This window comes from Sphaeramia orbicularis, chromosome 3 (genome assembly GCF_902148855.1).
Source record: "Sphaeramia orbicularis chromosome 3, fSphaOr1.1, whole genome shotgun sequence".
In the NCBI taxonomy this organism is placed as follows: domain Eukaryota; kingdom Metazoa; phylum Chordata; class Actinopteri; order Kurtiformes; family Apogonidae; genus Sphaeramia; species Sphaeramia orbicularis.
Window position 1 is genome coordinate 6,705,747 of NC_043959.1, and position 22,807 is coordinate 6,728,553.

The following is a 22,807-nucleotide window of genomic DNA, read 5'->3' on the forward strand; positions in this document are numbered from 1 at the left end:
ACTGCACAAAGTGAGAATTTTATTTTCCTTGGTCAGGATATGTACAGTCAGTCCAGCTTGGATTTACAAGGCTGACAATTAATACTGAACAAACAATAACTGAAACTATGAATTGTGAAAGAGCTGCAGCATCTGAAACAATGAACATTTGAAAAATAAACAGTACCACAGTGCTTCAGTTTCAGCTTCACAGTTTGTCTTTTATGTATTGGGATTGTCTCTCTCAACTTGCCGTGTATTTTTTATTAGCAAGTTTTTTTGTTTTTCTTTTTCTTTTTCTTTTTTATCAATTACTAGAAATTTCAGGTGACCCCATTTGAATTCCAGGTGACCCCATGTGGGGTCCCAACCCCAGGGTTGAAAGACACTGCTCTAGCTGCTGTTTCTGAATGTAATGTCTCAGGACCATAGTCCATATTTACACCAAATTTGAATGAATGTCCCTTAAGGATGAACTGATTAATCACAAGTTGAGATCACTGTGTCCTTGTAAAGCACGTTTTGGCCACAAGTCAAGAATTCATCTGCTAATTATGATAAAACTTCATAGACTTTTACAACATCTGAAACATTTGAAGATATGAGGGGTTATGTAGAATTTTAACTGAATTTCAGAGAGGTCATCTTGTGTCTGATTGAGCAAAATGTGATCTGGAACAAAAATTCCTCAAATGTACTCTTATTATAAAAGTAATAGACATAATATTTATTCATTTCATCGTATTAGGGGGTACCAGCAGGATTGGAACATACCTACCTGCCCCCTTGTCCTCCCCTTCTCCCCCAGCCTATTGTTGTCCTGTTACTCATTGTCTTGCTCTTCTTTGCTTTCTCATTCTTCTTTCCTCATTTTATCCTTTCCTTCTGGGAGCTGCTCTCTTATCTATTTTTATCGTGCGGCCTGGAAAGAAAGCAGACGGGTACAGAACAGAAAAGAGCAGCCATCCGACTCTATGGACACACTCTACGTCCTGTTGTCTTTCCTCCTGTGCTTCCTGGTTTCACTAGTCTTTTATTTGATCATTTAGAACACAGGTTTCAAACATGTGGCCCGGGGGCCAAATCCGGCCTGCCAAAGGGTCCAGTCCGGCCCTTGGGATGAATTTGTGAAATGCAAAAATTACACTAAGGTATTAACAATCCTTTAGTTCAGGTTCCATATTCAGACCAATTCAATCTCAAGTGGGCAGGACCAGTAAAATACTATCATAATAGCACATAAATAATGACAACTTCAAATGTTTCTCTTTGTAAATGTAAATATTTTCATGTATTTACACTAAACAAAATATAATTTTGCAAAAAAAAATGTGAATAACCTGAAAAAATATGAACAACCTGAAATGTCTTGAGAGAAGTAAGTACAATATTAACAATATTCTGCGTGTTACTAAATGTTTTGTGTATTTGTAGATCCACTGTGATCTGTAAGTTACAATGTACATGTGTAAATGATAAACTGAGGCTGAATATTGTAAAAATTACACTTATTTTTTCAGTTTGTTCATGTTATTCACATCTTTTGAAAGGATAGTTTGTAGATGTAAACGAGTTCATGTAAATTTATTTTTTTCGCTCTAAAACATAGAGAAAAGTTTGGAGTTGACATTATTTATGTATTATTATGTTATTATTCTACTGGTTCGGCCACTTCAGATCAAATTTAGCTGAATATGGCCCCTGAACTAAAATGAGTTTGACACCCCTGATTTAGAACTTTATGTCTGAAAGAGGTCTCCCTGTTTCCTTTTCCCAAACGTTTCCTCTTTTCAGCCACAGTTATGTTTCACCCTTTACACCTTTTCTGAATATCAACTGCTATTTGTATTCATCTTTTTCTCACTCACACCCACCACCGTTTGCTCAGACTTCTCACTTTAATCACTTTTTTTTGCTCTCTGCTTGTGCAGGCCAATCTGAGGAAGTTCATGGACCTTATCCAACATAATCAAGCGGACAAAGTGTTGAAGATGTTGGAGAGAGGGTTGGATCCCAACTACCATGACAGTGAGAGTGGTGGTAAGACAAAGACACACCAAATCATACTGATAACAGACAAACGTGACAATGCAGTATGTGTTTCACATACTGGACATTAGGGATGGGAATCGAGAACCAGTTCTTTTTAAGAATCGGATCCCAGTAGCTCCATTCCTTGGAATCGTTTGCCTGCCTGCTTAAGGATTCTGCTTATCGATTCCGCCTTTGTTGCGCATGCGCAATGACGTCACGCGCACGCTGCATTGTTTTGGTCAGAACGTAGCTGACATAGAATTGAGGCAGAAACAGTCTAAAAAGATGACACCAGGTCCACTGGAACACTTGCAAAGCTTCCATTTCTTCAAAAGGGTGAAATCCCTCCAATATGTTCAAACATTTGTCCACAGCATGTGATTCATTTGATACGCTACTTATAGCGCCGCTTGTGAATCTAGCGGCAGGCTGTCATCCAGGCCCAGTTCCGGTACGGGCAACAAATGTCGTATCCCCTCAAGTACATGTTTCCGAAGGTAGGGGAAAGGAAATGAGGTGCACAACAACGGGAGACGAGCTGAGTCGAACCGGTTCCACGTAGTGGAAATGCAGCAATAGAGGAATTAGTAAAGTGTCTTTAGTTTCACTTTCACTGTACACCCATCATCATCATCATCATCAGCGTCATCTCTTCTTATTTGTGCATACCTTATATGTTATATTTTCTGTGTAGAGATGGAAATATAAATGACAGTTAATGCAAACACACCCGTTTGTACTCTTTTATTCCCTCACCCAATGAGAATCGATAAGAGAATCGATAAGGAATCAGATCCATGAGCAAAATCGATAATAGAATCAGAAATGTTGAATTCTTATCGATTCCCATCCCTTCTGGACATGGAGTCAAAAATATAGAAATAAAGGCACAGGATGTTGGGTCAAATGAAATGAAGGAGGCACAGCATAAAAGCAAAAGCTGCAACATGATCATAGAAGTGAACTTTGCTTTTCTGTATATTGTAAAGAATTTATATGGTCTTTCAGAGTTTTGATAGTTTTATTATTTATTTATTTTTCTTTAGCTTCAGTCATTTTTAAAGGTTCTCACCATCCAAAAACCACTGGACTGAAGGCAAAACTAAATTCTCTAAATTTTATCTATACATAGATGGTACATTGAAAGAAGTGCAACACAAATGCAAAGGGCACATCATAGAGCAAAGGTTAATTTCTTTCCCACGATGAAGCTTTTACATTTATTTTGACCCATCTTGTCTGCTGTGTAACTGACAAGCACCTGTGAAAAGTCTATGAGAACATGCCTAGGCTTTTATCTTGTTCCTATTGTTTATATACATCAAACAAGGTAATTTAACGGTATCAAGATTTATTCTGATCAAACAGATACATAAATGTACAGATACTGGTACAAAAACTTTCATTTTCATCAAATTCTCACCTAAGGCACAGTGGATTTATAGAATAGATGTAGTTACAGTCAGGTCCATAAGTATATGGACAATGACCAAACATCTCCGATTAGTCCATATCATACATAATCACATGTGGATTGTTTCATTTCTAATCTACTGTGGTGGTGGCGTACAAAGACAACATTAACAAATGTGTGTCATTGTCCAAATATGTATTTTTCGTGACTGTCACCTTCCACATCATGAGTCTCTGTTTACAACAGGTTTTAGGAGCATACCAAGTCATTGTATACATGTAGGTGAAATGCCAAATAGACAAAATGAATCTTCATACTGTTAAATCAACCAGTTTGTTGTATATAAACCATAGGAACATGCATGCGGTCAAACAAAGAAATAGGAGTGAGGAGTGCAATAGTCCCATTTTACGTTACAATTAATGTCCTTCAGAGACAATACTCAAGAATCTAGAAGATCAAGAGTCTAGATAATACTAGTATCTATTATCGAGACCAGGCATCACCAAAATCTTTCCAGACCCAGACCCAGTGATGGTTCTGTCCAGACATGTGACCAATCTCTGATGAAGTCACAAGAATAGATCATTTTCATTAAGTATTTTTTCTGATGGTGGCACTCATAGACAGCGGGTGCTGCTACTTATGTTAATACGACAATAGCTTCACTCAGATGAGCCAATCAAATTGTTTGTTTACTCTATGCGGCTCGCACACCAGAGCAGAAAGGAAGAGACAGTGATGACAGCATGTCTCGCTCCAAAACAAGGAAAGTTTATGTGGAAAACTGTTGTTTTTTACACTGCGTACCCAAGTCCGTACTGTACTTGGATACATTCACACCTTTCCTGCAGATGTTGCGTTCACAAGCACGTACCGCAGCCAGTGCCCCAGTACGAGTAGGTGTTACAGACCTGAAACAGTAGGTGGCAGTGTGAAGGGAATTCTGTCGCTATCCTACAAATGCGGAAGTCAGAAGACGACAAACCCTTACCTATCTGTTATTAGGCTGTTTGAGGCAAAGAGAAGAGCTTATTCACCTCTGTTTGCACTTTTTTATTTATTTTATTCCGAGGTTTCTGTTTTCTTTAATCTGAAATAAAGGCCTTAAATGTATTTGACTACTTTTACTTACAGTGCACTCTGTAAACATTTCCTGCATTGAAAATTGACAATAAATATTGTTGAAACCATTTGAAAATGTGGACATAGGGGAAGTCTCAAAGACACAAGTTGGACTTCGGTTCGGACCTTTTACTTGGAGGAAATTTTAATAACTGGACCTCGGTGATTTTTAATTGAATACCCTGATCTAGACTCTAGATAATATTCTAACAGTGTGACCAACAGTAGCTCCTCTCACACACAGACTTATTTGACCTTTAGGTTGGATTCAATTCACGCATCACATTTCAATGTGTAGGTTAACAAGTAACAAGAGACCAGTGGTTTTCATTTCAAGCCGCAGTGTAGAGGCAGTTAAAATCTCTCCTGTGGTGGACCTAAATCTCACACCCATTGTCTCACCTGTAAGGAGCAGTAGGAGGTGAAGCGATAGGAGGTCTCAGGTGGCGAGGATATTTGTGAAACTCAAACCTTTGAGACATTACACTTTGACTGGAACTGCTATGTTTTAGTGGTGCCAGTGAAAGCTGTGGGATTCTCCACAGTAACTGTTAATTGTTAACAGGTGCATAAAACAAGTTAACCCAGGTTTTGAGAAGCAAAGAGCTTTTATTTTTCAGAACATGAACAAGAAAAGACGAACTACACCAAAATCATGCAACCTTAGACTGTCTACTCTACTCTACTCTACTCTACTCTACTCTACTCTACTCTACTCTAGATAGACAGACAGGCAGATAGATAGATAGATAGATAGATAGATAGATAGATAGATAGATAGATAGATAGATAGATAGATAGATAGATAGATAGATAGATAGATAGATAGATAGATAGATAGATAGATAGATAGATAGATAGATAGATAGATAGATAGATAGATAGATACTTTATTCATCCCATAGGGAAATGTACAGGTTCTAGCAGTATCCACAAACTTAAAAGCAAACAGTAGTAAAAACACAATAGTAAAAACACAATCGTAAAAAAACACTTTAACTTTCCACAAGGAGTCAGTGCAAAGGATACTGTTGTGCTTAGAGTCAGTGCAATTAATGAGCCTGTGCAAAAGATAAAGTGCAATGTGAACAGTGTGTGAGTCCTACAGTCCAGGGGCATCAGAGTGTTCGTATTAACTACTACTGCCACTTAACCCCCCCCCCCCCAGTAGAGTTAAAGAGCCGGATGGCATGGGGGAGGAAAGACCTCCTCAGTCTGTCAGTGGAACAGGTGACAGCAGCCACTCACTGAAGCTGCTCCTCTGCCTGGAGATGGTGCTGTACAGTGGATGCTGTGGATTGTCCATTACTGACAGGAGCCTGCTCAGCGCCCGTCGCTCTGCCATAGATGTTAGACCGTCCAGCTCCGAGCCCACAACCGAGCCTGCCTTTCTCAGCAGTTTGTCCAGACGTGAGGCATCCCTCTTCTTGATGCTGCTTACCCAGCACACTGCCCCATAGAAGGGGGCACTCACCACGACAGTCTGGTAGAACATCTGCATCAGTTTTTTGCAGACGTTGAAAGACACCAGCCTCCTTAGAAAGTACAGACGGCTCTGTCCTTTCCTGCACAGAGCGTCAATGTTGGCAGTCTAGTCCAGTCTGTTGTCCAACTGCACCCCCAGGTATCTGTAGGACTGCACCATCCTACAGATACATCCTACACATCCATCCAAGGTGTCTTGGATGGATGTGACCATCCAAGACACCTTGGATGGTCACAGGCTCCGGTTGAGGCCTTGGCCACCTGAAGTCCACCACCATCTCCTTGGTCTTGGCAGTGCTGAGGTGCAGGTGGTTAGAGTTGCACCACGCGACGAAGTCCAGGATCACTTTCCTGTTCTCCTCTTCCTGTCCCTTCCTAATACAGCCCACAATCACAGTGTCGTCCGCGAACTTTTGCACGTGGCAGGACTCTGAGTTATATTTAAAGTCCGACGTGTATAGGGTGAACAGGACAGGAGAGCGCACAGTCCCCTGCGGTGCTCCCGTGCTGCTGACCACAGTGTCAGACCTGCAGTCCCCCAGTCGTACGTACTGAGACCTGCCTGTCAGATAGTCTGTGATCCAGGCCACCAGGTGTGAGTCCACTCCCATCTCTGTCAGTTTGACTCAAAGGAGCAGAGGCTGGATAGTGTTGAAGGCGCTGGAGAAGTCCAAAAATGTAATTGTCACAGCCCTGCTGCTCCTATCCAGGTGAGAGGGGGATCGGTATAGCATGTAGGCTAAAGCGTCATCCACTCCTACCCCGACCCCGCTCTACTCTACTCTACTCTACTCTACTCTACTCTACTCTACTCTACTCTACTCTACTCTAATAAACTCTAATCTACTCTACTCTACTCTACTCGACTCTACTCAGATATACTCTACTGTAATATACTCTACTATACTCTACTATAATATTTTCCACTCTACTCTAATATACTGTACTCTAATATACTTTACTCTAATCTAATATACCCTACTCTAATATACTCTACTGTAATATATTCTACTCTACTGTACTCTAATATGCTCTACTTGACTCTAATATACTCTACTCTACTCTAATATATTCTACTCTACTTTAATATACTCTAATATACTGTACTGTACTCTACTCTACTCTAATATACTCTGCTTTACTACTCTAATGTATTCCACTCTTCTCTACGCTAATATACTCTACTCTAATATGCTCTGCTCTAATATACTCTACTCTCCTGTACTTTACTCTACTGTACCCTACTCTAATATATTCTACTCTACTCTACTCTACTTTAATATACTCTACTCTACTCTACTGTACTTTAATATATTCTTCTCTAATATATTGTACTCTACTCTGCTCTACTCTAATATACTCTACTCTAATATATTCTACTCTACTCTGATATACTCTATTCTAATACATTCTACTCTACTGAAATATACTCCACTCTACTCTACTCTACTCTACTCTACTCTACTCTACTCTACTCTACTCTACTCTGTTCTACTCTACTCTACTCTACTCTACTCTACTCTACTCTACTCTACTCTACCCTACCTTTGTAATAAATGTGTTAAATTGTAAAGACACTTCATGGACATCCTGTATAATTAAAAGTCAGTCCCATGTATGTGCCTTTGTGGAACAGTGGTGTTTGCAGATGTTGGTTTCTAACATCAAGGATACATTAAAGTGCCATTTGTTTGGCCTGTTACCTCATAGTGAAAAAACAGTATTTCTGTGATTTGGGTTAAATGGGCTCTTCACAATGATACAGAGGAAGCCAGCCAAAAAATGTCATGAAATGCCAGCACTCCAATGATGCACTGGCCTATAAAAACAATGCCTGCTGGGCCCTAATGCCAAATGAAAACAGCCCTGTTAAATACAACTGATGTGCAATGTCAAATATCCAGTTAACTCTGATAAGCGCTGCATGATTTTTTACATGTTTCCAGGTAAATAAACTCATTGGAGCCAAAGGCATGGCTCTGTGTTTGCACACAACCACACTGGGGAGCAGTGGGTACCCAGAGTAATGAGCTGTGTACTAATGTCAGCGAGCTCTCAACAAAATATGGATATATTGCATAAAATCAGACAGCAGGTGTTTCATGCTAGGCCAGTGTACGATAACAATTACAAGTCCTTACAGTCACAGTTGGAAGCTTCGAGTCCTGTGTTTTAGGCGAGAATAACACATCATCTCCAAACACTTGTACATCCACTTACAGTCACACCTGGTTTAATTTGTCTCTGCTGGTGCCTGTACCTGCAGTTAGATATTGTTGGCAGAGACACCTCCATCTGGAGAAACTGGAGCATATTTATCAAAAGTAGCCTCTTAAGGCCAATGATGACATGAGATTAGTGCTGCAACAATGAATCGATTAAATTGCTCCAAAATGATTCTTAAAAGAGTTGGCAATGAATTCGGCAGTCGATTCATTGGGTCTTGAGCATGTCAGTATTGAGTAGGGATGGGAATTGAGAACTGGCTCTTTTTGAGAACCGGATCCCAGTCGCTCGTTTCCTTGGAATTGTTTGCCTGCCTGCCTAACGATTCTGCTTATCGATTCCGCCTTCATTGCGCATGCGCGATGATGTCACACATACGCTGCATTGTTAAGGTCAGAACGTAGCTGACGTGGCGTTGAAGCAGAAACAGTCTAAAAAGATGACACCAGGTCCACTTGAACACTCTCAAAACTTCCATTTCTTCGAAAGGGTGGAATCCCTCCAGTATGTTTAAACATTTGTCCACAGCATGTGATTCATTTACAGAAATGTCATGTATTTGATACACTACTTAGCGGCGCTTGTGAATCTAGCGGCAGAGTGAACACCAGGCCGTCATCCGGGCCCAGTTCCGGTTCTGGTGTGGGCAACAAACGTCGTACCCCCTCAAATACGAGTTTCCAAAGGTAGGGGAAAGGAAATGAGGTGCACAACAACGGGAGACAGATCGAGTCGAACCGGTTCCACGTAGTGGAAATGCGGCAATAGAGGAATTAATAAAGTGTCTTTAGTTTCACTTTCACTGTATGCGCCCCCACCCCCCCTCCTCCTCAAACCGGCCCAGCGTCATCTGTTATTATTATTTGTACATATTGTATATATTATATTTTCTGTGCAGAGATGGAAATATAAGACAGTTAATGCAAACACACCCATTTGTATTCTTTTATTCCCTCATCCAATGAGAATCGATAAGAGAATTGATAAGGAATCAGATCGATAAGCAAAATCAAAAATGGAATCTGAATCGTTAAATTCTTATCGATTCCCACCCCTAGTACTGAGGCATGCCCTCATGCTGTGTAGTGTAACAGAGGAAAACACAGAGCAGCATGGCTGAGGCTTCAGATGCCAGGCAGCCCCGTTTGGCCCAAACGTAGTGCATCGTTTATGTAACAAAACTTGAATATGGAAAAAAAAATGGCCAAAATCCCATGGCGCAGGACATTTCAGGCAAACGAAGCAGCTGTGGTCACTGGGAACATAATGTAATGCCCAGTTTCCACTGCATGGTATCAGCTCAATTCGACTCTACTCAGCTCGGCCTTTTTGTGTTTCCATTATAAAAAAGGACCTCAAATCTGCTACCTGGTACTACTTTTTTTGCTATCACCTCTGCCAAGGTTCCAGGAGTGGGGACCAGATACTAAAATGTGACGTGTACACACTGCAGACCACTGATTGGTCAGAGAGTTGTCTCTGTGACCCACCGTTTTACAAAAATACAGATGCAGAAATGGACAGTAAATATAGCGGTACATTAATCCACATGACAACAACCCAAAACTACACCATGGTCGGTCGAGGAGATTCAGTCTTTGGTGGTCGACGTAAAAATTCAGACGAGACAACACCCAACAAGCGAGTTTATCAGCAACTCTCTGAACAGACGACATGAAAGTAACGCGCCGCATCGCTATGACGTCCAGGTACTGTAAAGTCAGTAGTATCTTGTTATGGAAACGGTCTCCAGGAATACCGAGTCGAGCCGAGCCGAGCCGAGCCGAGCCGAGTCAAGCTGGTTCCACGTAGTGGAAACACGGCATAAGATAGCCTACGTGTTGTGATTACTTTAGCCTGCTAGCTAGTTAGACACTATTGTCGTAATCATAACAGTTTCTTCCATCTCTGTTTATCAGGCCAGCGGACTAACGTTGCATATCGTTGACTGGAACTAATACATAGAAAGCTAGTTTGATAGCCTATAACCGGAGCTGGTTGAAGACTATAGCTTGCTGGCCTCTAGCCATAACAAGTCTCGGTCGCGGACTGGTGCTCACTATCCTTAAGAGCCATAAAGGGGGGGTAACATGACAAATTCATGGGGCCCAGCATTCCCAGGAGCCACAGTAGATATAGGTTAGAAGTTGCAAAAATTTTGTGTAAGCTCCGGAGTGAAAGAGATGCATAGAAGCCAGAAGCTAGGCGTCCAAAGTTAAGTTTCACACCAGTTACGGTAGTTGCTACACTTATGGAACGCACCCCCACGTATATACTTCCCCCCTCCAATGAATCAATTAATGTTATTAAAATAATGTACAGATTAATCGATTATTAAAATTATTGTTAGTTGCAGCCCTACTTAAGATTGGGTGTATTTTCTACTGTATGCTTGCAAAAAGGAAGGAAGTCTATGAATTCAAAATTTGGAAAAGCTGTTCAAATAGCAATAAATAACAATACAACTCTAACATATATCTGTTGTTTCCTCTGTGTTTATTCATATCTAAATACCAGATATCTGTGTAGATCTCTTCCACAGAGGTGAGTTAAGGGACCTACAGACTTTAAGGTTTTGGGTCAAAGATGGCATTTTTGTCAAGAAAGCTTGAGGTGTGTATTTTTACCATGCATAAATGTAGATGTTAGTTGTTTGGCGCTTCAGTTTACAGTGGTTAAAACATACAAGCAGGACATCCTAAAATGTAATGAGTTAAAAATTTTAAATTTCGCTTTACAGTATCAAAATTTTTACTTGACTTGTGTACTCAATATCTGATGTTTCCACAGTGTTCATATTTTATTCAATACAACAGACAGTTTCATTTATTCACCTGTATCCCATGGACAGGGAATGAAATGGTTACATGCTTTTACTTTAGGTTGGGGTAAAACATACAATATCACATAATGATACAGTAATACATGACTTTTCTCCCACACAGTTCTACCACATATTTTTACATTTACATGCCTATTTGCAACAACAATCCTATGATAAAGGATCAATATGTAATATCTGTGTTCATTTGTGCTCCTGTGACATTAGGCAATTCTTACTGATTTAATGGATGTCCAAAATGCAGTTTGTCCAGTGATTTGAACAGCAGGGCTTCTTCAACCTTACTAGCTACAATTAACTTAACTTAAAATCAGAATAAGCTAGCATTAATAAAATAATAATAATAACAATAATAATACACACAAACTTCACTTTAGCATATACACATGCAAATCTTACATCCTAAAACAACTTTTTTTTTGGCCTAAATTATCAAATACTCAACTTCTGGTTAAGTTTTTTTGTTTGCTGCAAATCTGACAAAATGACTTTGCCAATTATTTTCAGAAATTGAGTATACTGAATCTGTAAAATTGACATGTAATGGCAAGTTACGATTTAAAACTTCATTTTAAGGCTTAATGGTGTGTGTTTGTTTCTCAGTTGACCGTGGGGCCATTTTCATAGCCGTTGACAGCCGCAGCCTCTGATCAATCCTATCGGCCTTTGGATGAGTAGTGCGCTCAATAAGAACTGAGGGCAAGTAATCTATAGGATTGACAGGAAACCATCAAAGCTTTTACTTTAAATACCAGCAGGGGAGAACTTGAGCTAACGGCTGTTCGTGTTCATATTACTGTGGTGTTGGTTTAGCAGCGCCGACACATGGGGACAGTAATCGGCCACTGAGGACTTGTGCAAAGCTCTTTGTGAGGAAGTGAAACATAGCTACTGTATCCTCCACAAGCGCAAACTGAGCCCTGGGTTTTAAGCCAGCTCTCTTTAGAACATAAGCATTTTCTTCTATGACTGCTCTCATAGATTTCACATATCTGGCTAGTAGCTAATGATCCAAACCAGGCCATATTTAAAAATAGGACCAATGGCCCTGGAGCTTACCGGCCAAATTAAAAGCTTTGGGAAATGTATCCAGATGCCATTTATTATCACCCAGTTATGTGTATTTATTATATTACAGAAATAGCCCATGTTTTGGTCAGATTCCAATCAGATCCGTAAAAAATTCAAATTCCAACTTGATATCATTGATACTTACTGATTTATTGTATCAATCCACTTCCTATCTGTTATAATGGAAAAAATTTTCGAAGTCGCACCAAATCCAGAATCAGATCTGGATCAAAATAATGTCAATACCTTGTGTTGACATCATCATAAAGAAGCTGTATACCAAGTTTTAAGTCAATCAGAACTGTAGTTTGTGAGAAAAAGACGATTGAAATTTTTTCCCCATACAGGGGTTGGACAAAATAATGGAAACACCTTCTATGATGCCACAATGTTAGGTGTTTCCATTATTTTGTCCAACACCTGTAAGAGCCCATGTTAAATTTTCCATAAGTTCCCGGATCCAGAAGAAGATCCTGATCAGCATGTGGCTATTATGTTTTGGTCATCTCCCCATCAGGGCTGTACTGTAGAAATTTCAACTTGATATCATTTATATTTACTGTGTTATTGCATCAATCCACTTCCTATCTCTTATAATGGGGAAATTTTTCAAAGTCACACCAAATCCAGAATCAGATCCAGATCCAAATAATTTCACTAACTTCTGTTGACATCATCATAAAGAAGCTGTATCCCAAGTTTGAAGTCAATCGGAATTGTAGTTTTTGAGAAGAAGACGATTGAAAGTTTTGTAACGGACGACAGACGACAACAACAGACGACAACAACAGACGACAACAACAGACGACGACAACAGATGGCGACAACAGATGACAACAACAGACGACAACGACAGACGACAATGACAGATGGCGACGACAGACGATAACGCCGACGACGCCGGACGCCACATGATGACAATAGCTTACAGCCTGTCGGCCGGTAAGTTAAAAACCCATTAAAATAATTTGCCGACCGATGTTTCTTTAAGTGGAAATGACTTCACCTGAGTATTCGGCTGACAGCTATGTTTATTTATTACCATTCATTGAATTTGTCAGTGGTATCTCAGCAGTGCAGGTGCTCTTAACGCAGCCAGCATTGAGCAGCCAGAGATTGTCCAGGAAAAAGAAGGGTCTGTTGATGCAAATAACAATGGAGTGGAGAAAGGATTATGAGGTTGAGAATTGAGGTTATCTTAATGGTCTCTTAGAGTTATTGTATTATTGTGCTATTGTGTTATTGAGTTAGTGCTTAACGGGGGAGAGGCAGCTCTGAGGCTTAGGACTTTTGCTGCTCAGCTCGTACTAGCTATTGATTTCAACTGCCCAACAAAAGCTCCCTGTGAGATCAGCAAAGCAAAATATAACCCCTTCCTGCAGCTCATGTTTGCACAGTTGGAGATGGCAAGGTTCATTTTCTTTTAAGACTGAGCTGCATGCTCACTTGTTGCAGTTTATTTTGTATTTGCTGTCAAAATGCTTGTAAGCAGTATGCAGGTTTTCAGTCTGAAGTGTATTTATGCTGGAAAAATGTCAGAATTAAGGGCACTCAAAAATAATCTAAGCACTACTCATGTTACATTATGCCACTATAATTTGAAGAAGGTGGTGACACCCCTACATAAGAGCTGCTCCCATGCTAGCTGTACTTTTTAATGAAAGACTGTGTAACATTTCCACATTGAAATATCTAAAAACAGCCAGACTTAAGTTGTATATTTAGCTGACTTTTGTACTTATGTTATATCAAATATGAAATTACATGCAGACAAATGACCTGTTTTCATCATCTTTAACATTTGTACAACTGAACAACAAAACAGAAAGAAGACATGTTTAGAAGCACAGTGTGTCAAACAACAGGCTTGGTTCAGTCATTCTGTGTAGGTGGTTTTTGTAGCTGTGCTTCAGTCATTTTTTAGGGCTCTTACAGGTACAGGAGAATAAATATTTGAATGTGATGCACAATATCGGAAAGCACTGTATATTCCTGTTTATACTGTATATACAAGATGCAGGACTTTGTATTTTCCCTTTTCATTAATAAAGACATTTCCACTATAAACAGTGCAATACCCACAACTCATGCAGTTTTTTTCTTAATTTTAATTTGTATATATCCTAAATTGCCTGTATATATTCTTATTTGTTGTACATATTTGTCATATGTAGTTTAGAGTTTGCTTTTTGTACATACCAGAAGGTTTTTTTGTAGTATTATAGTTGTATATGTATATTTAAAAATGCTTACATTTTTCAGTATCTTGTGTAATATTTTTTTTTTTTTTTTTTTAACTAATTGTTTTTGATACTAAACAAATTTTCATTGTTCCTATGACAGTAGTCCCTTTTCCATTGGACATCTATATGAAACTTTACCAATGTTTACTAAATGTCGAATAAACAGAAATACGTAATGTAAGTTTTTCCATTAAATCACAAATGCGATGATTTGTTTATTTATTATCGTGAGATGACATGAGAAGTCATGCTGTAAACATGGTGACGAACCTAACTATGGTGTTGATTTACAGATAAATTCATTATTATTATATTTTAACCCTCTACCCTGTACTAAATCATAAAATGATTGGGTTTCCTGGTGTGTCCACACACATCGCAACATGTTTCTCTTAAAACTCTTCTTCTTCGCTTGTTGTAATGTCCATCAACATACTTTTTTAAATTCATGTGACTGTCATTGCGGAAAAAGGTCTTTCCATTGCAGTTTTGCGTGATATAATTTTTGTGCTACACCTGAAAAACCACCTCTTGCCAGTGCAAAAATTTTGTAATCGAAAAATTGTCGTTTTTCCATTAGGTACATTTTTACGCACAAGTAATATTTGAGGGTCAATGGAAAAGGGACTACTGACAATAAAGATCTATTCTATTCTATTCCCAATCCCCCCAGACTACCTCTCAACCACCTACTGTGCAATCAATATTTACTACTTTCTTTCCAATACAATTTTGACCACAATACTGTGCAATTTTTAATATTCCATACTGTATATATGACTTATTTTAACTATTGAAATCTATAGTTTTTATGTTGTTTATTTATGTATTTGTTTGCACTGAAGGAGCTGCTTTTTAAATCTCATTGTACATGTGTATAGTGACAATAAAGGTACTCTATTCTATTCTATTCTATTCTATTCTATTCTATTCTAAACTGATGGCACAAAAATAAGTAAAATTCACCAGAATGCAGGAAATGATATGTTTGTTGTTCAGAATGTCCTGGGGGAGGATTCAGACTTAGAATGTGTTCAAATGGAACCAATGATTGTTAAATAACACTGATTACTATATTGAATAATGTCAGTGAATGTATCCATGCTAGAAAATGTTATCAAGTTCTTGTTAAACATAAAATGCAGCCAGTTTTCAGCTTTTACCAAATGAAATCACAAATATGCTTTCAGATTGCATGAAGTGTAATTATTTGTCTCTCTGGAATCATCTCATTTAGTCAAGCTGCTGGGTGAAATGTAGTGATTTTACTAGATGATAATGGTAAAAGTTCTGCTGAATGGGTTTCTTATCTGTAAACGCATGCATGTACTTCTCAGAATTCCTGCCTCCGAATGAGCTGCACTTTTTCTGCCTTGTAAGCATATCTCTGTTACATCCTCCTGTACCTCAGGGGTGTGCTGTCCTCCCAGGATTAACACTGAGCACTTCCTCTCTCATTAAGATGAAGATGCCACTTGGATGAGCAGCAAAACATTTCCATTCGTACCACAGGAAAACACAAACTCTTTCTTTTCACTTGGCTTTGATTAACCCATAAAGACCCAGTGTTAGTTTTGTGGCAGTTCCCAAATGATTTTTTTTCTCTCTATTTAACCTTTATCACCATGTATCTTAATATTATTGTCTATATTTTGCATTTTTTCAGTGAAAATCAGGTATTTTCCTGTATTTAATTTACTTTAATCATCATGATGAGATTACGTTTAAGGGCTATTATATCAAAAACAGAGAAAACGTAAGAAAAAAGTGACTTTTTCAGTAAAATATATCATTAATTGAACATAAATCAAGTGTGTCCATCCACTGTCACTGATCCAACTCCATGGGTTTTACTGGTGAATCAATGTTGTAGAAGATGACGGTGTTTCCATGTTCACTACGGAGCCTCTGGACATCCAAATGGGTCATATCTGATGACCATGAAAAGATGACAAACCGTATTTTACACCAATTATTTACATGTATTGATAGGATTTGTGGATCAACAGGTATTAAACATTTTAGATCAGTAGATGCTTTTGGTCACTGGTGGCTGTTTGGGTCTTTATAGGTTAAACAGGAATTTTAAAAACATCTAATGTGGTAGATTATAGATTTTTCAAATATAGTCACTGAGTACATGCAGTTCAAACTGCATTTTACACCAATTATTTCAATATATTGATAGAATTAGTGGTTTTAACCCAGTTTTTATGAACATCTACAGGATCTGTGATATAAATGTAGGAAATTACATGATTTAGACCAAAAAAATGCAAAATACAGAGGATAATATTATCAAAAACAGTTGTGACAAATTAGTTAGGAAAGGTAGAAATTAATTTGGGAACTGCCACAAAAGTAGCACTGAGTCATCATGGGTTAAAGTTACGTTTTAGAGCCGATGGTTTTGGTCACTGGTGGATATTTGGGTCTTTATGGGTTACATTTGTCTTTACACTCTTTTACTACCAACACATTTCAATGTGGCTCAGTTGTTGGAACATTAGTTTAAACTGAAATCAGCCAAAGGGTCTTAATATGCATGAATAAAGTGATGTCACTAAACAAAATGCACTTTATGGAGCATGTGTGGTTCTTAATGTTTGTAGAAGTTTTTGTAAGCTGTACTTGACCTCTGACTGTAGATTATGAGCTTTAATAAACCCAATTCAAAGTAAATAACAAAAATTTCCCCCTTTTTTTTTTTTTTCAAACAAATAATACAGAGGTATCAGTCCCAGGAGCTGCATCACACTGCTGTGTTTTCACTTGAGCTAAATTAAGTCTTGGATATATACAGTATATTACACTCTCAGTTTCATCCATGTTTGACAAACACAACACCCAAAAAAACATTGGCCACCTGGAAGACAAACTTCTAGGCAATTTTGTTCAATTTTGCAACAGCAGATCCACAGATATGAGCTATTCTGTTGAATTCTTGTTTTATATCTGCTTTCTCTTGTTTTATATGATGTATTAAGGCCACACTGTGGGAGAAAAACAATATGTTTCATGAATGAAGGTATGATTTTACAAGAGAAAATCACAATCTGAGAGTGAAGTTACACTTTAATGAAAAAGTCATAATGTTACATGAGCAAAATTAAAAGTCTGAATATCATGTAACAAAAGTACAATTACAAGATTAAATTTGTAACTTTACTTCTATGAAATGTATTTGTTGATAAATGAGCAGAGGTTAAGAAATTATGTGTCAGGTAATATGACTGTTGGTTCAGAAAACTACTGTATCTGCTGCTGGATCCAGACTGCTGCATTTGGGTGATAATATTAAAGGGCTCATATTTTCCTAAACCCACTTTTACTAGTCTTTTGTCCATTTATTTGTGTATTTGGACCCTAATAGTTCAAAAAGTTTGAATTTGAACCCTCCAGGGGCTGCAAAGCTATCTTTATATTCATTCTGGCAAAAATCGAGTGGATTTCTACCACTTGTTTTAATTCCTGCTTAATTTGTTACGTCTATAACTAGTTACGTCACAACATTTGCACATATAAGGTCAAGACCTCCAACGAACATTTCTCAGAGTATGCCATAATTATTTATCAGCAGGATCAGTTGTCAGGGTGTGATTTGTCAAAAAAACAGATGTTTTTTGTTTATTATTTTTTAAATCATGAAAAAACAAGCAATCAACAGGCTTTATTCTTTTTTAAATTAACAGTAGGCCCTATTACACGTCCAACAGTTGAACATTCATTGTTAAAGCAAACTACAAAAACATGAAACATTTCATTTTCTGCGACGACCACACCTGTGATGTGGGAGATGGTCTAGTGAAGTTTCAGGACCATGGATAGGGGCCGATCACACCAACGTGGGAGAGGATTTATGACCAATGGGAAACTCAATCAGGCTGTAAAACGGAACATAAAACCTAATGGATTAAGATCAGAACATGTTACATTGGCCCTGTACAGTTGTGTGTACCTGGGGGGGGGGGGGGCGTACGTCATGGTACCTCAGGGAGAACTCCCTCCACCTGCTCTTACATATTATTCCCTTGTGTTATTCATCTCCCCCCAGCCCCCCATCTTACGATTTATTGACCCCCCCCCCCCCCCCCCCCCCCCCCCCCCCCCCCGGTCTGTGGATCCGTGTGTAGCTCTGAATTCAGGTCTGCAGATATATACAGAGATAGGTAGGGTATACAGTGTATTTATGTGCATGGGGACATTTGTGAACTCCGAGACTGCTGAGTCAAAGTTCGTGCCAGCATTGTAGGCTATATGTGTAAGAAAACTCAGTCCCAACCTATCTGTTATTTCAATTGGTGGGTTGTCCCCCCCGAGAATTAAATTCATTCAGCAAAAGTAGGAATGTAAAAACCAGAGGGGGATGTTGATTTCCCCCATCCCGCCCAACAAATCGCAACCTGGCGGTTGTAGTCCATACTGAAAATATGTCCAAACTTTGAGCCGATTACCTAAAATGTTCAGTTGTTCGTTAAATGGGACAGAGCAGCACAGCCAGCAACCTGGAGGGGCCGGGGCAGGACATGGCTCATTTGCATTTAAAGGGCCAGCGCTCAAAACAACCTTTCTGGTGTCATGACTCAAAAATAGGGTTGAAGATGGACCTGTGGAGTTGAATTAATGAAGAATTCAGACCCAAGCATAGCATTTACAGTTTATGTAGACCACAGGGAAATGTTTTAAAATGCAGAATTCCACTTAAAAGGGTCAGGTCTCTGCACTGGCTCCCTGTGAGCTTCAGGATCGATTTTAAAGGGCTTTTATTGGTTTTTAAAACTTTTAATGGTCTTAACCCTATTTATTTATCTATTTGCTTTTAACATATGAGCCCTCTGGGAGCCTCAGGTCCTCAGGCTAGTCTGCTCCTAGAGTCCACTCCAAAACTCATGGTGAGTCCTCATTCAGCTTTTAGGGCCCCAAACTATGGAACAGCCTACCTGAGGACCTGAGTGTTCATATTTTTAAAAGTAAACTCAAAACTTATCTTTTTTGTTTAGCTTTTAATTAAACTCTTACTTAAAAATTGCTTTACTTTGTTGCTTTTATTTTTAGCTGCAACTGCGGGACAGTGGGGGGTTTGATGTGAAGCCCTTTGTGCTACATGCAACATGTATGAAAAATGCTATACAAATAAAGTGTAATTGATTGATTGATTGATTTAAAAAACGCAAAATATCACTCTATTAAGCATTTTATCATTAAAATATTCATGATCTAATTTTTTTCTCTCAGTTACTTTTTTATTCAGAATATTTCAACTTTGTTCTTGTAATACTGTGAACTTTTCTCTCTATAATATGACTTTATGCTGAAAACATCAGGTTTTTTAAATCCTCAATGTGACCCTCATACTTCATAGTAGTTTTACATATATATTGGTCCGAAAATTAATAATCTACCTCTGATTTATGTTCTTTTCATTTTTGTTCCAGAGAGTCCATTAACATTTGCAGCCCATCTGGACAATGTCACAGAGCTGATTAAGGTGCTGAAGAATGGAGGAGCTCATTTGGACTTCAGAGCCAAAGACGGCATGACGGCCCTCCACAAAGCTGCCAGGTCCAAGAACCAGGTCACGCTCACGGTAAAGAACCTGCATACCTTCCCTCTGCCTGCACTGCACTCGGGGAAAAAAAAGCAGCTTTAATCAAAATGCAAGTCTAATCATTTCAGATCTGACATGATAATCTTTTTTTGCATCATAAGCAATCTGAGTTTTTTGTGCATGCGGGCCTGTCACTTCATCACCTGATGAGATGATAAAGGGATGATGCTCCTGGCTGCAGTAGTGGAGTTTAGGATGGATGCTTTTGTTGTCAGATCATTGCGATAAGCACAGACGAGCAAAAACCTGTCTTATCTTTTAGAATACTTTACACTTTCACAACCAAGCAACTGAGTCATTCCCATCCTTTTTCCTTTCATCTTTTATTATTATTTCAAACTTTTGTCACATTTGTTATGGTAATCAGATGTATTCCACCTTTTGTGACAAGACTAAAGCACTATGTAAAATGTAATTTAAAAAAAAAATCTCAGTAAAAGGTTATGCTGCTGATGATGATGATAATTATTGTTATAATTAAAGGTACAATTTGTTAGAATAAAGGTGCAGAAAGGGAGTCTGATTTCAGAAATGGAATTAAGTATTCTTAATTATTTCTTCATTAGTGAATAATCAGCTGAAATTGTGAGGCGCTGTGTTTCCATTACCTTTGAAAGTGTAATTAAAAATGCAGAGGAGGCTCATGTTTCTACTGTAGCTCAGAAAAAAAATACTTCTTAATCATCTTTTATTCTATTTTATAGTGGGTGGCATCCAGCGCTAAGGTGCATTACAGTCACCTTCAATGTTTGAACATTTACCAGAGTTAATATCCTCTGAAGTAAAAAACCCAGAATGAAAAAAGAAACCCAAACAAACAGTGGTTGTAACAAGAGTTTTTCATGTTTTGTGATTCACTAATAGATCCAACTAAATGTTGTCCACTGAAACATTAAGACTATGAACAGATGGGTCAGTGTTTTACCAAAAAGATGTGACATTGGTGTTCACTGGTAAACTACCAAACATCCACGGTACAGTCACCTCCTCATCTGGTTATATCTGAAACCCTAAAGACCAGAATACCTTTGACAAAAATAGTAATTTTAACTAGACAGGTTTAGGCAGGTTTATTTATATAGCACATTTCATGTACAAGACGATTCAAAGTGCTTTACATAAAACATTAAAAGCATTACAGCAGAAGCAATAAAAAGTATAGGGATGAGAAAAACAAACAAACAAACAAAAAATCAGATAAATAGATAAAACAGATAAAACAGACAAGCAAATAAAACACATAAAAACTTTTAACTTAAAAGGAACAGTGCAGATCTGAACTGATGAATACAAACTCTATTCAAATGCAGCTGAGAACAGGTGGGTCTTTAACCTGGAGTAAAATAAACTGAGTGTTTCTGCTGATCTGAGGTTTTCTAGGAGTTTGTTCCAGATATGTGGAGCATAGAAGCTGAACGCAGCTTCTCCATGTCTGGTTCTCACTCTGGGAACTGACAACAGACCCGATCCAGATGACCTGAGGGGTCTGGTGGGTTCATACTGGGTCAGGAGATCACTGATGTATTTTGGTTCTAAATCATTCAGAGCTTTATGTACCAGCAATAGAATTTTAAAGTCTATCCTCTGACGGACAGGTAGCCAGTGTAAGGACCTCAGAGTTGGACTAATGTGGTCCACTTTTCTGGTCTTAGTGAAGACTCTAGCAGCAGATTTCTGAATGAGCTGCAGTTGTCTAATGGATTTTTTAGGTAGACCTGAAAAAACACTGTTACAATAATCAAGTCGACTGAGGATGAATGCATGGACTAGTTTTTCCAGGTCCTGCTGAGACATCAGATCTTTTATCCTTGAGATGTTCTTAAGGTGATAGACTGATTTTGTAACTGCCTTGATGTGTTTTTTAAAATTTAGGTCTGAGTCCATCACTACACCTAGATTTCTGGCCTGGTTGGTGGTTTTCAGGTCTATAGACTGAAGCTCTGTGGTGACCTGAAGTTGTTTCTCTTTGGCTCCAAAGACAATTACCTCAGTTTTGTTTTTGTTCAGCTGAAGAAAGTTGTGGCACATCCAGTCATTAATCTCCTCAATGCATACGAGAGCCTGTACAGGGCCTTGGTCTCCAGGTGACATTGTGATATAGATCTGTGTGTCATCTGCGTAGCTATGGTAGCTAATATTGTTGTTCTTTATAACCTGTGGCAGTGGGAGCATGTAGATGTTAAACAGAAGAGGCCCCAGGATGGAGCCTTGGGGAACCTCACATGTAATTCTTGTCTGCTCAAAAGTAAAGTTACCTAATGACAAAAAGTACTTCCTGTTCCCTAAGTATGTCTTGAATCAGTTTAGTACAGGGCCAGACAGACCCACCCAGTTCTCCAGTCGTTTCCATAATATAATGTGGTCGACTGTATCAAACACAGCACTAAGGTCCAGTAAAACTAACACTGACATGTTTCCATTGTCTGTATTCAAACAGATGTCATTCATCACTTTGGTCAGAGCAGTCTCAGTGCTTTGGTGCTGTCTAAAACCTGACTGAAAGACATCATAGCAGTTGTGTTGTGTTAAAAAGACATTTAGCTGGTGAAAAACAGCTTTTTAATTATCTTACTTAAAAATGGGAGATTGAAGATTGGCCTGTAGTTGTTCATTTGTGTCTTGTCTGGATTGTCTCTTTTAGCAGAGGTTTAATTAGAGCTGGCTCTGGGACAGTGGAACATAGGGGTTTTTATCAGTTAGTTGAATCAGCAGGAGAACAGCACAACTCATATTCTGTCATTCTGAGGTTTAAGTCCAGTTTTTGTCGAGGGAATGTGGTG

General features: G+C 38.6%; 1 protein-coding gene across 1 annotated transcript in view; it reads left to right on the forward strand.

Annotated features, from left to right (window-relative positions):
• Positions 1 to 22,807, forward strand: part of LOC115439140 (SH3 and multiple ankyrin repeat domains protein 2-like) — a 515,551-nt gene that overhangs the window by 191,476 nt on the left and 301,268 nt on the right. Inside the window, exons 7-8 of the mRNA XM_030162991.1 lie at positions 1,911 to 2,019; positions 19,855 to 20,006. Coding sequence (XP_030018851.1) covers positions 1,911 to 2,019; positions 19,855 to 20,006 — 261 coding nt within the window. The remainder of the gene's footprint in view (positions 1 to 1,910; positions 2,020 to 19,854; positions 20,007 to 22,807) is intronic.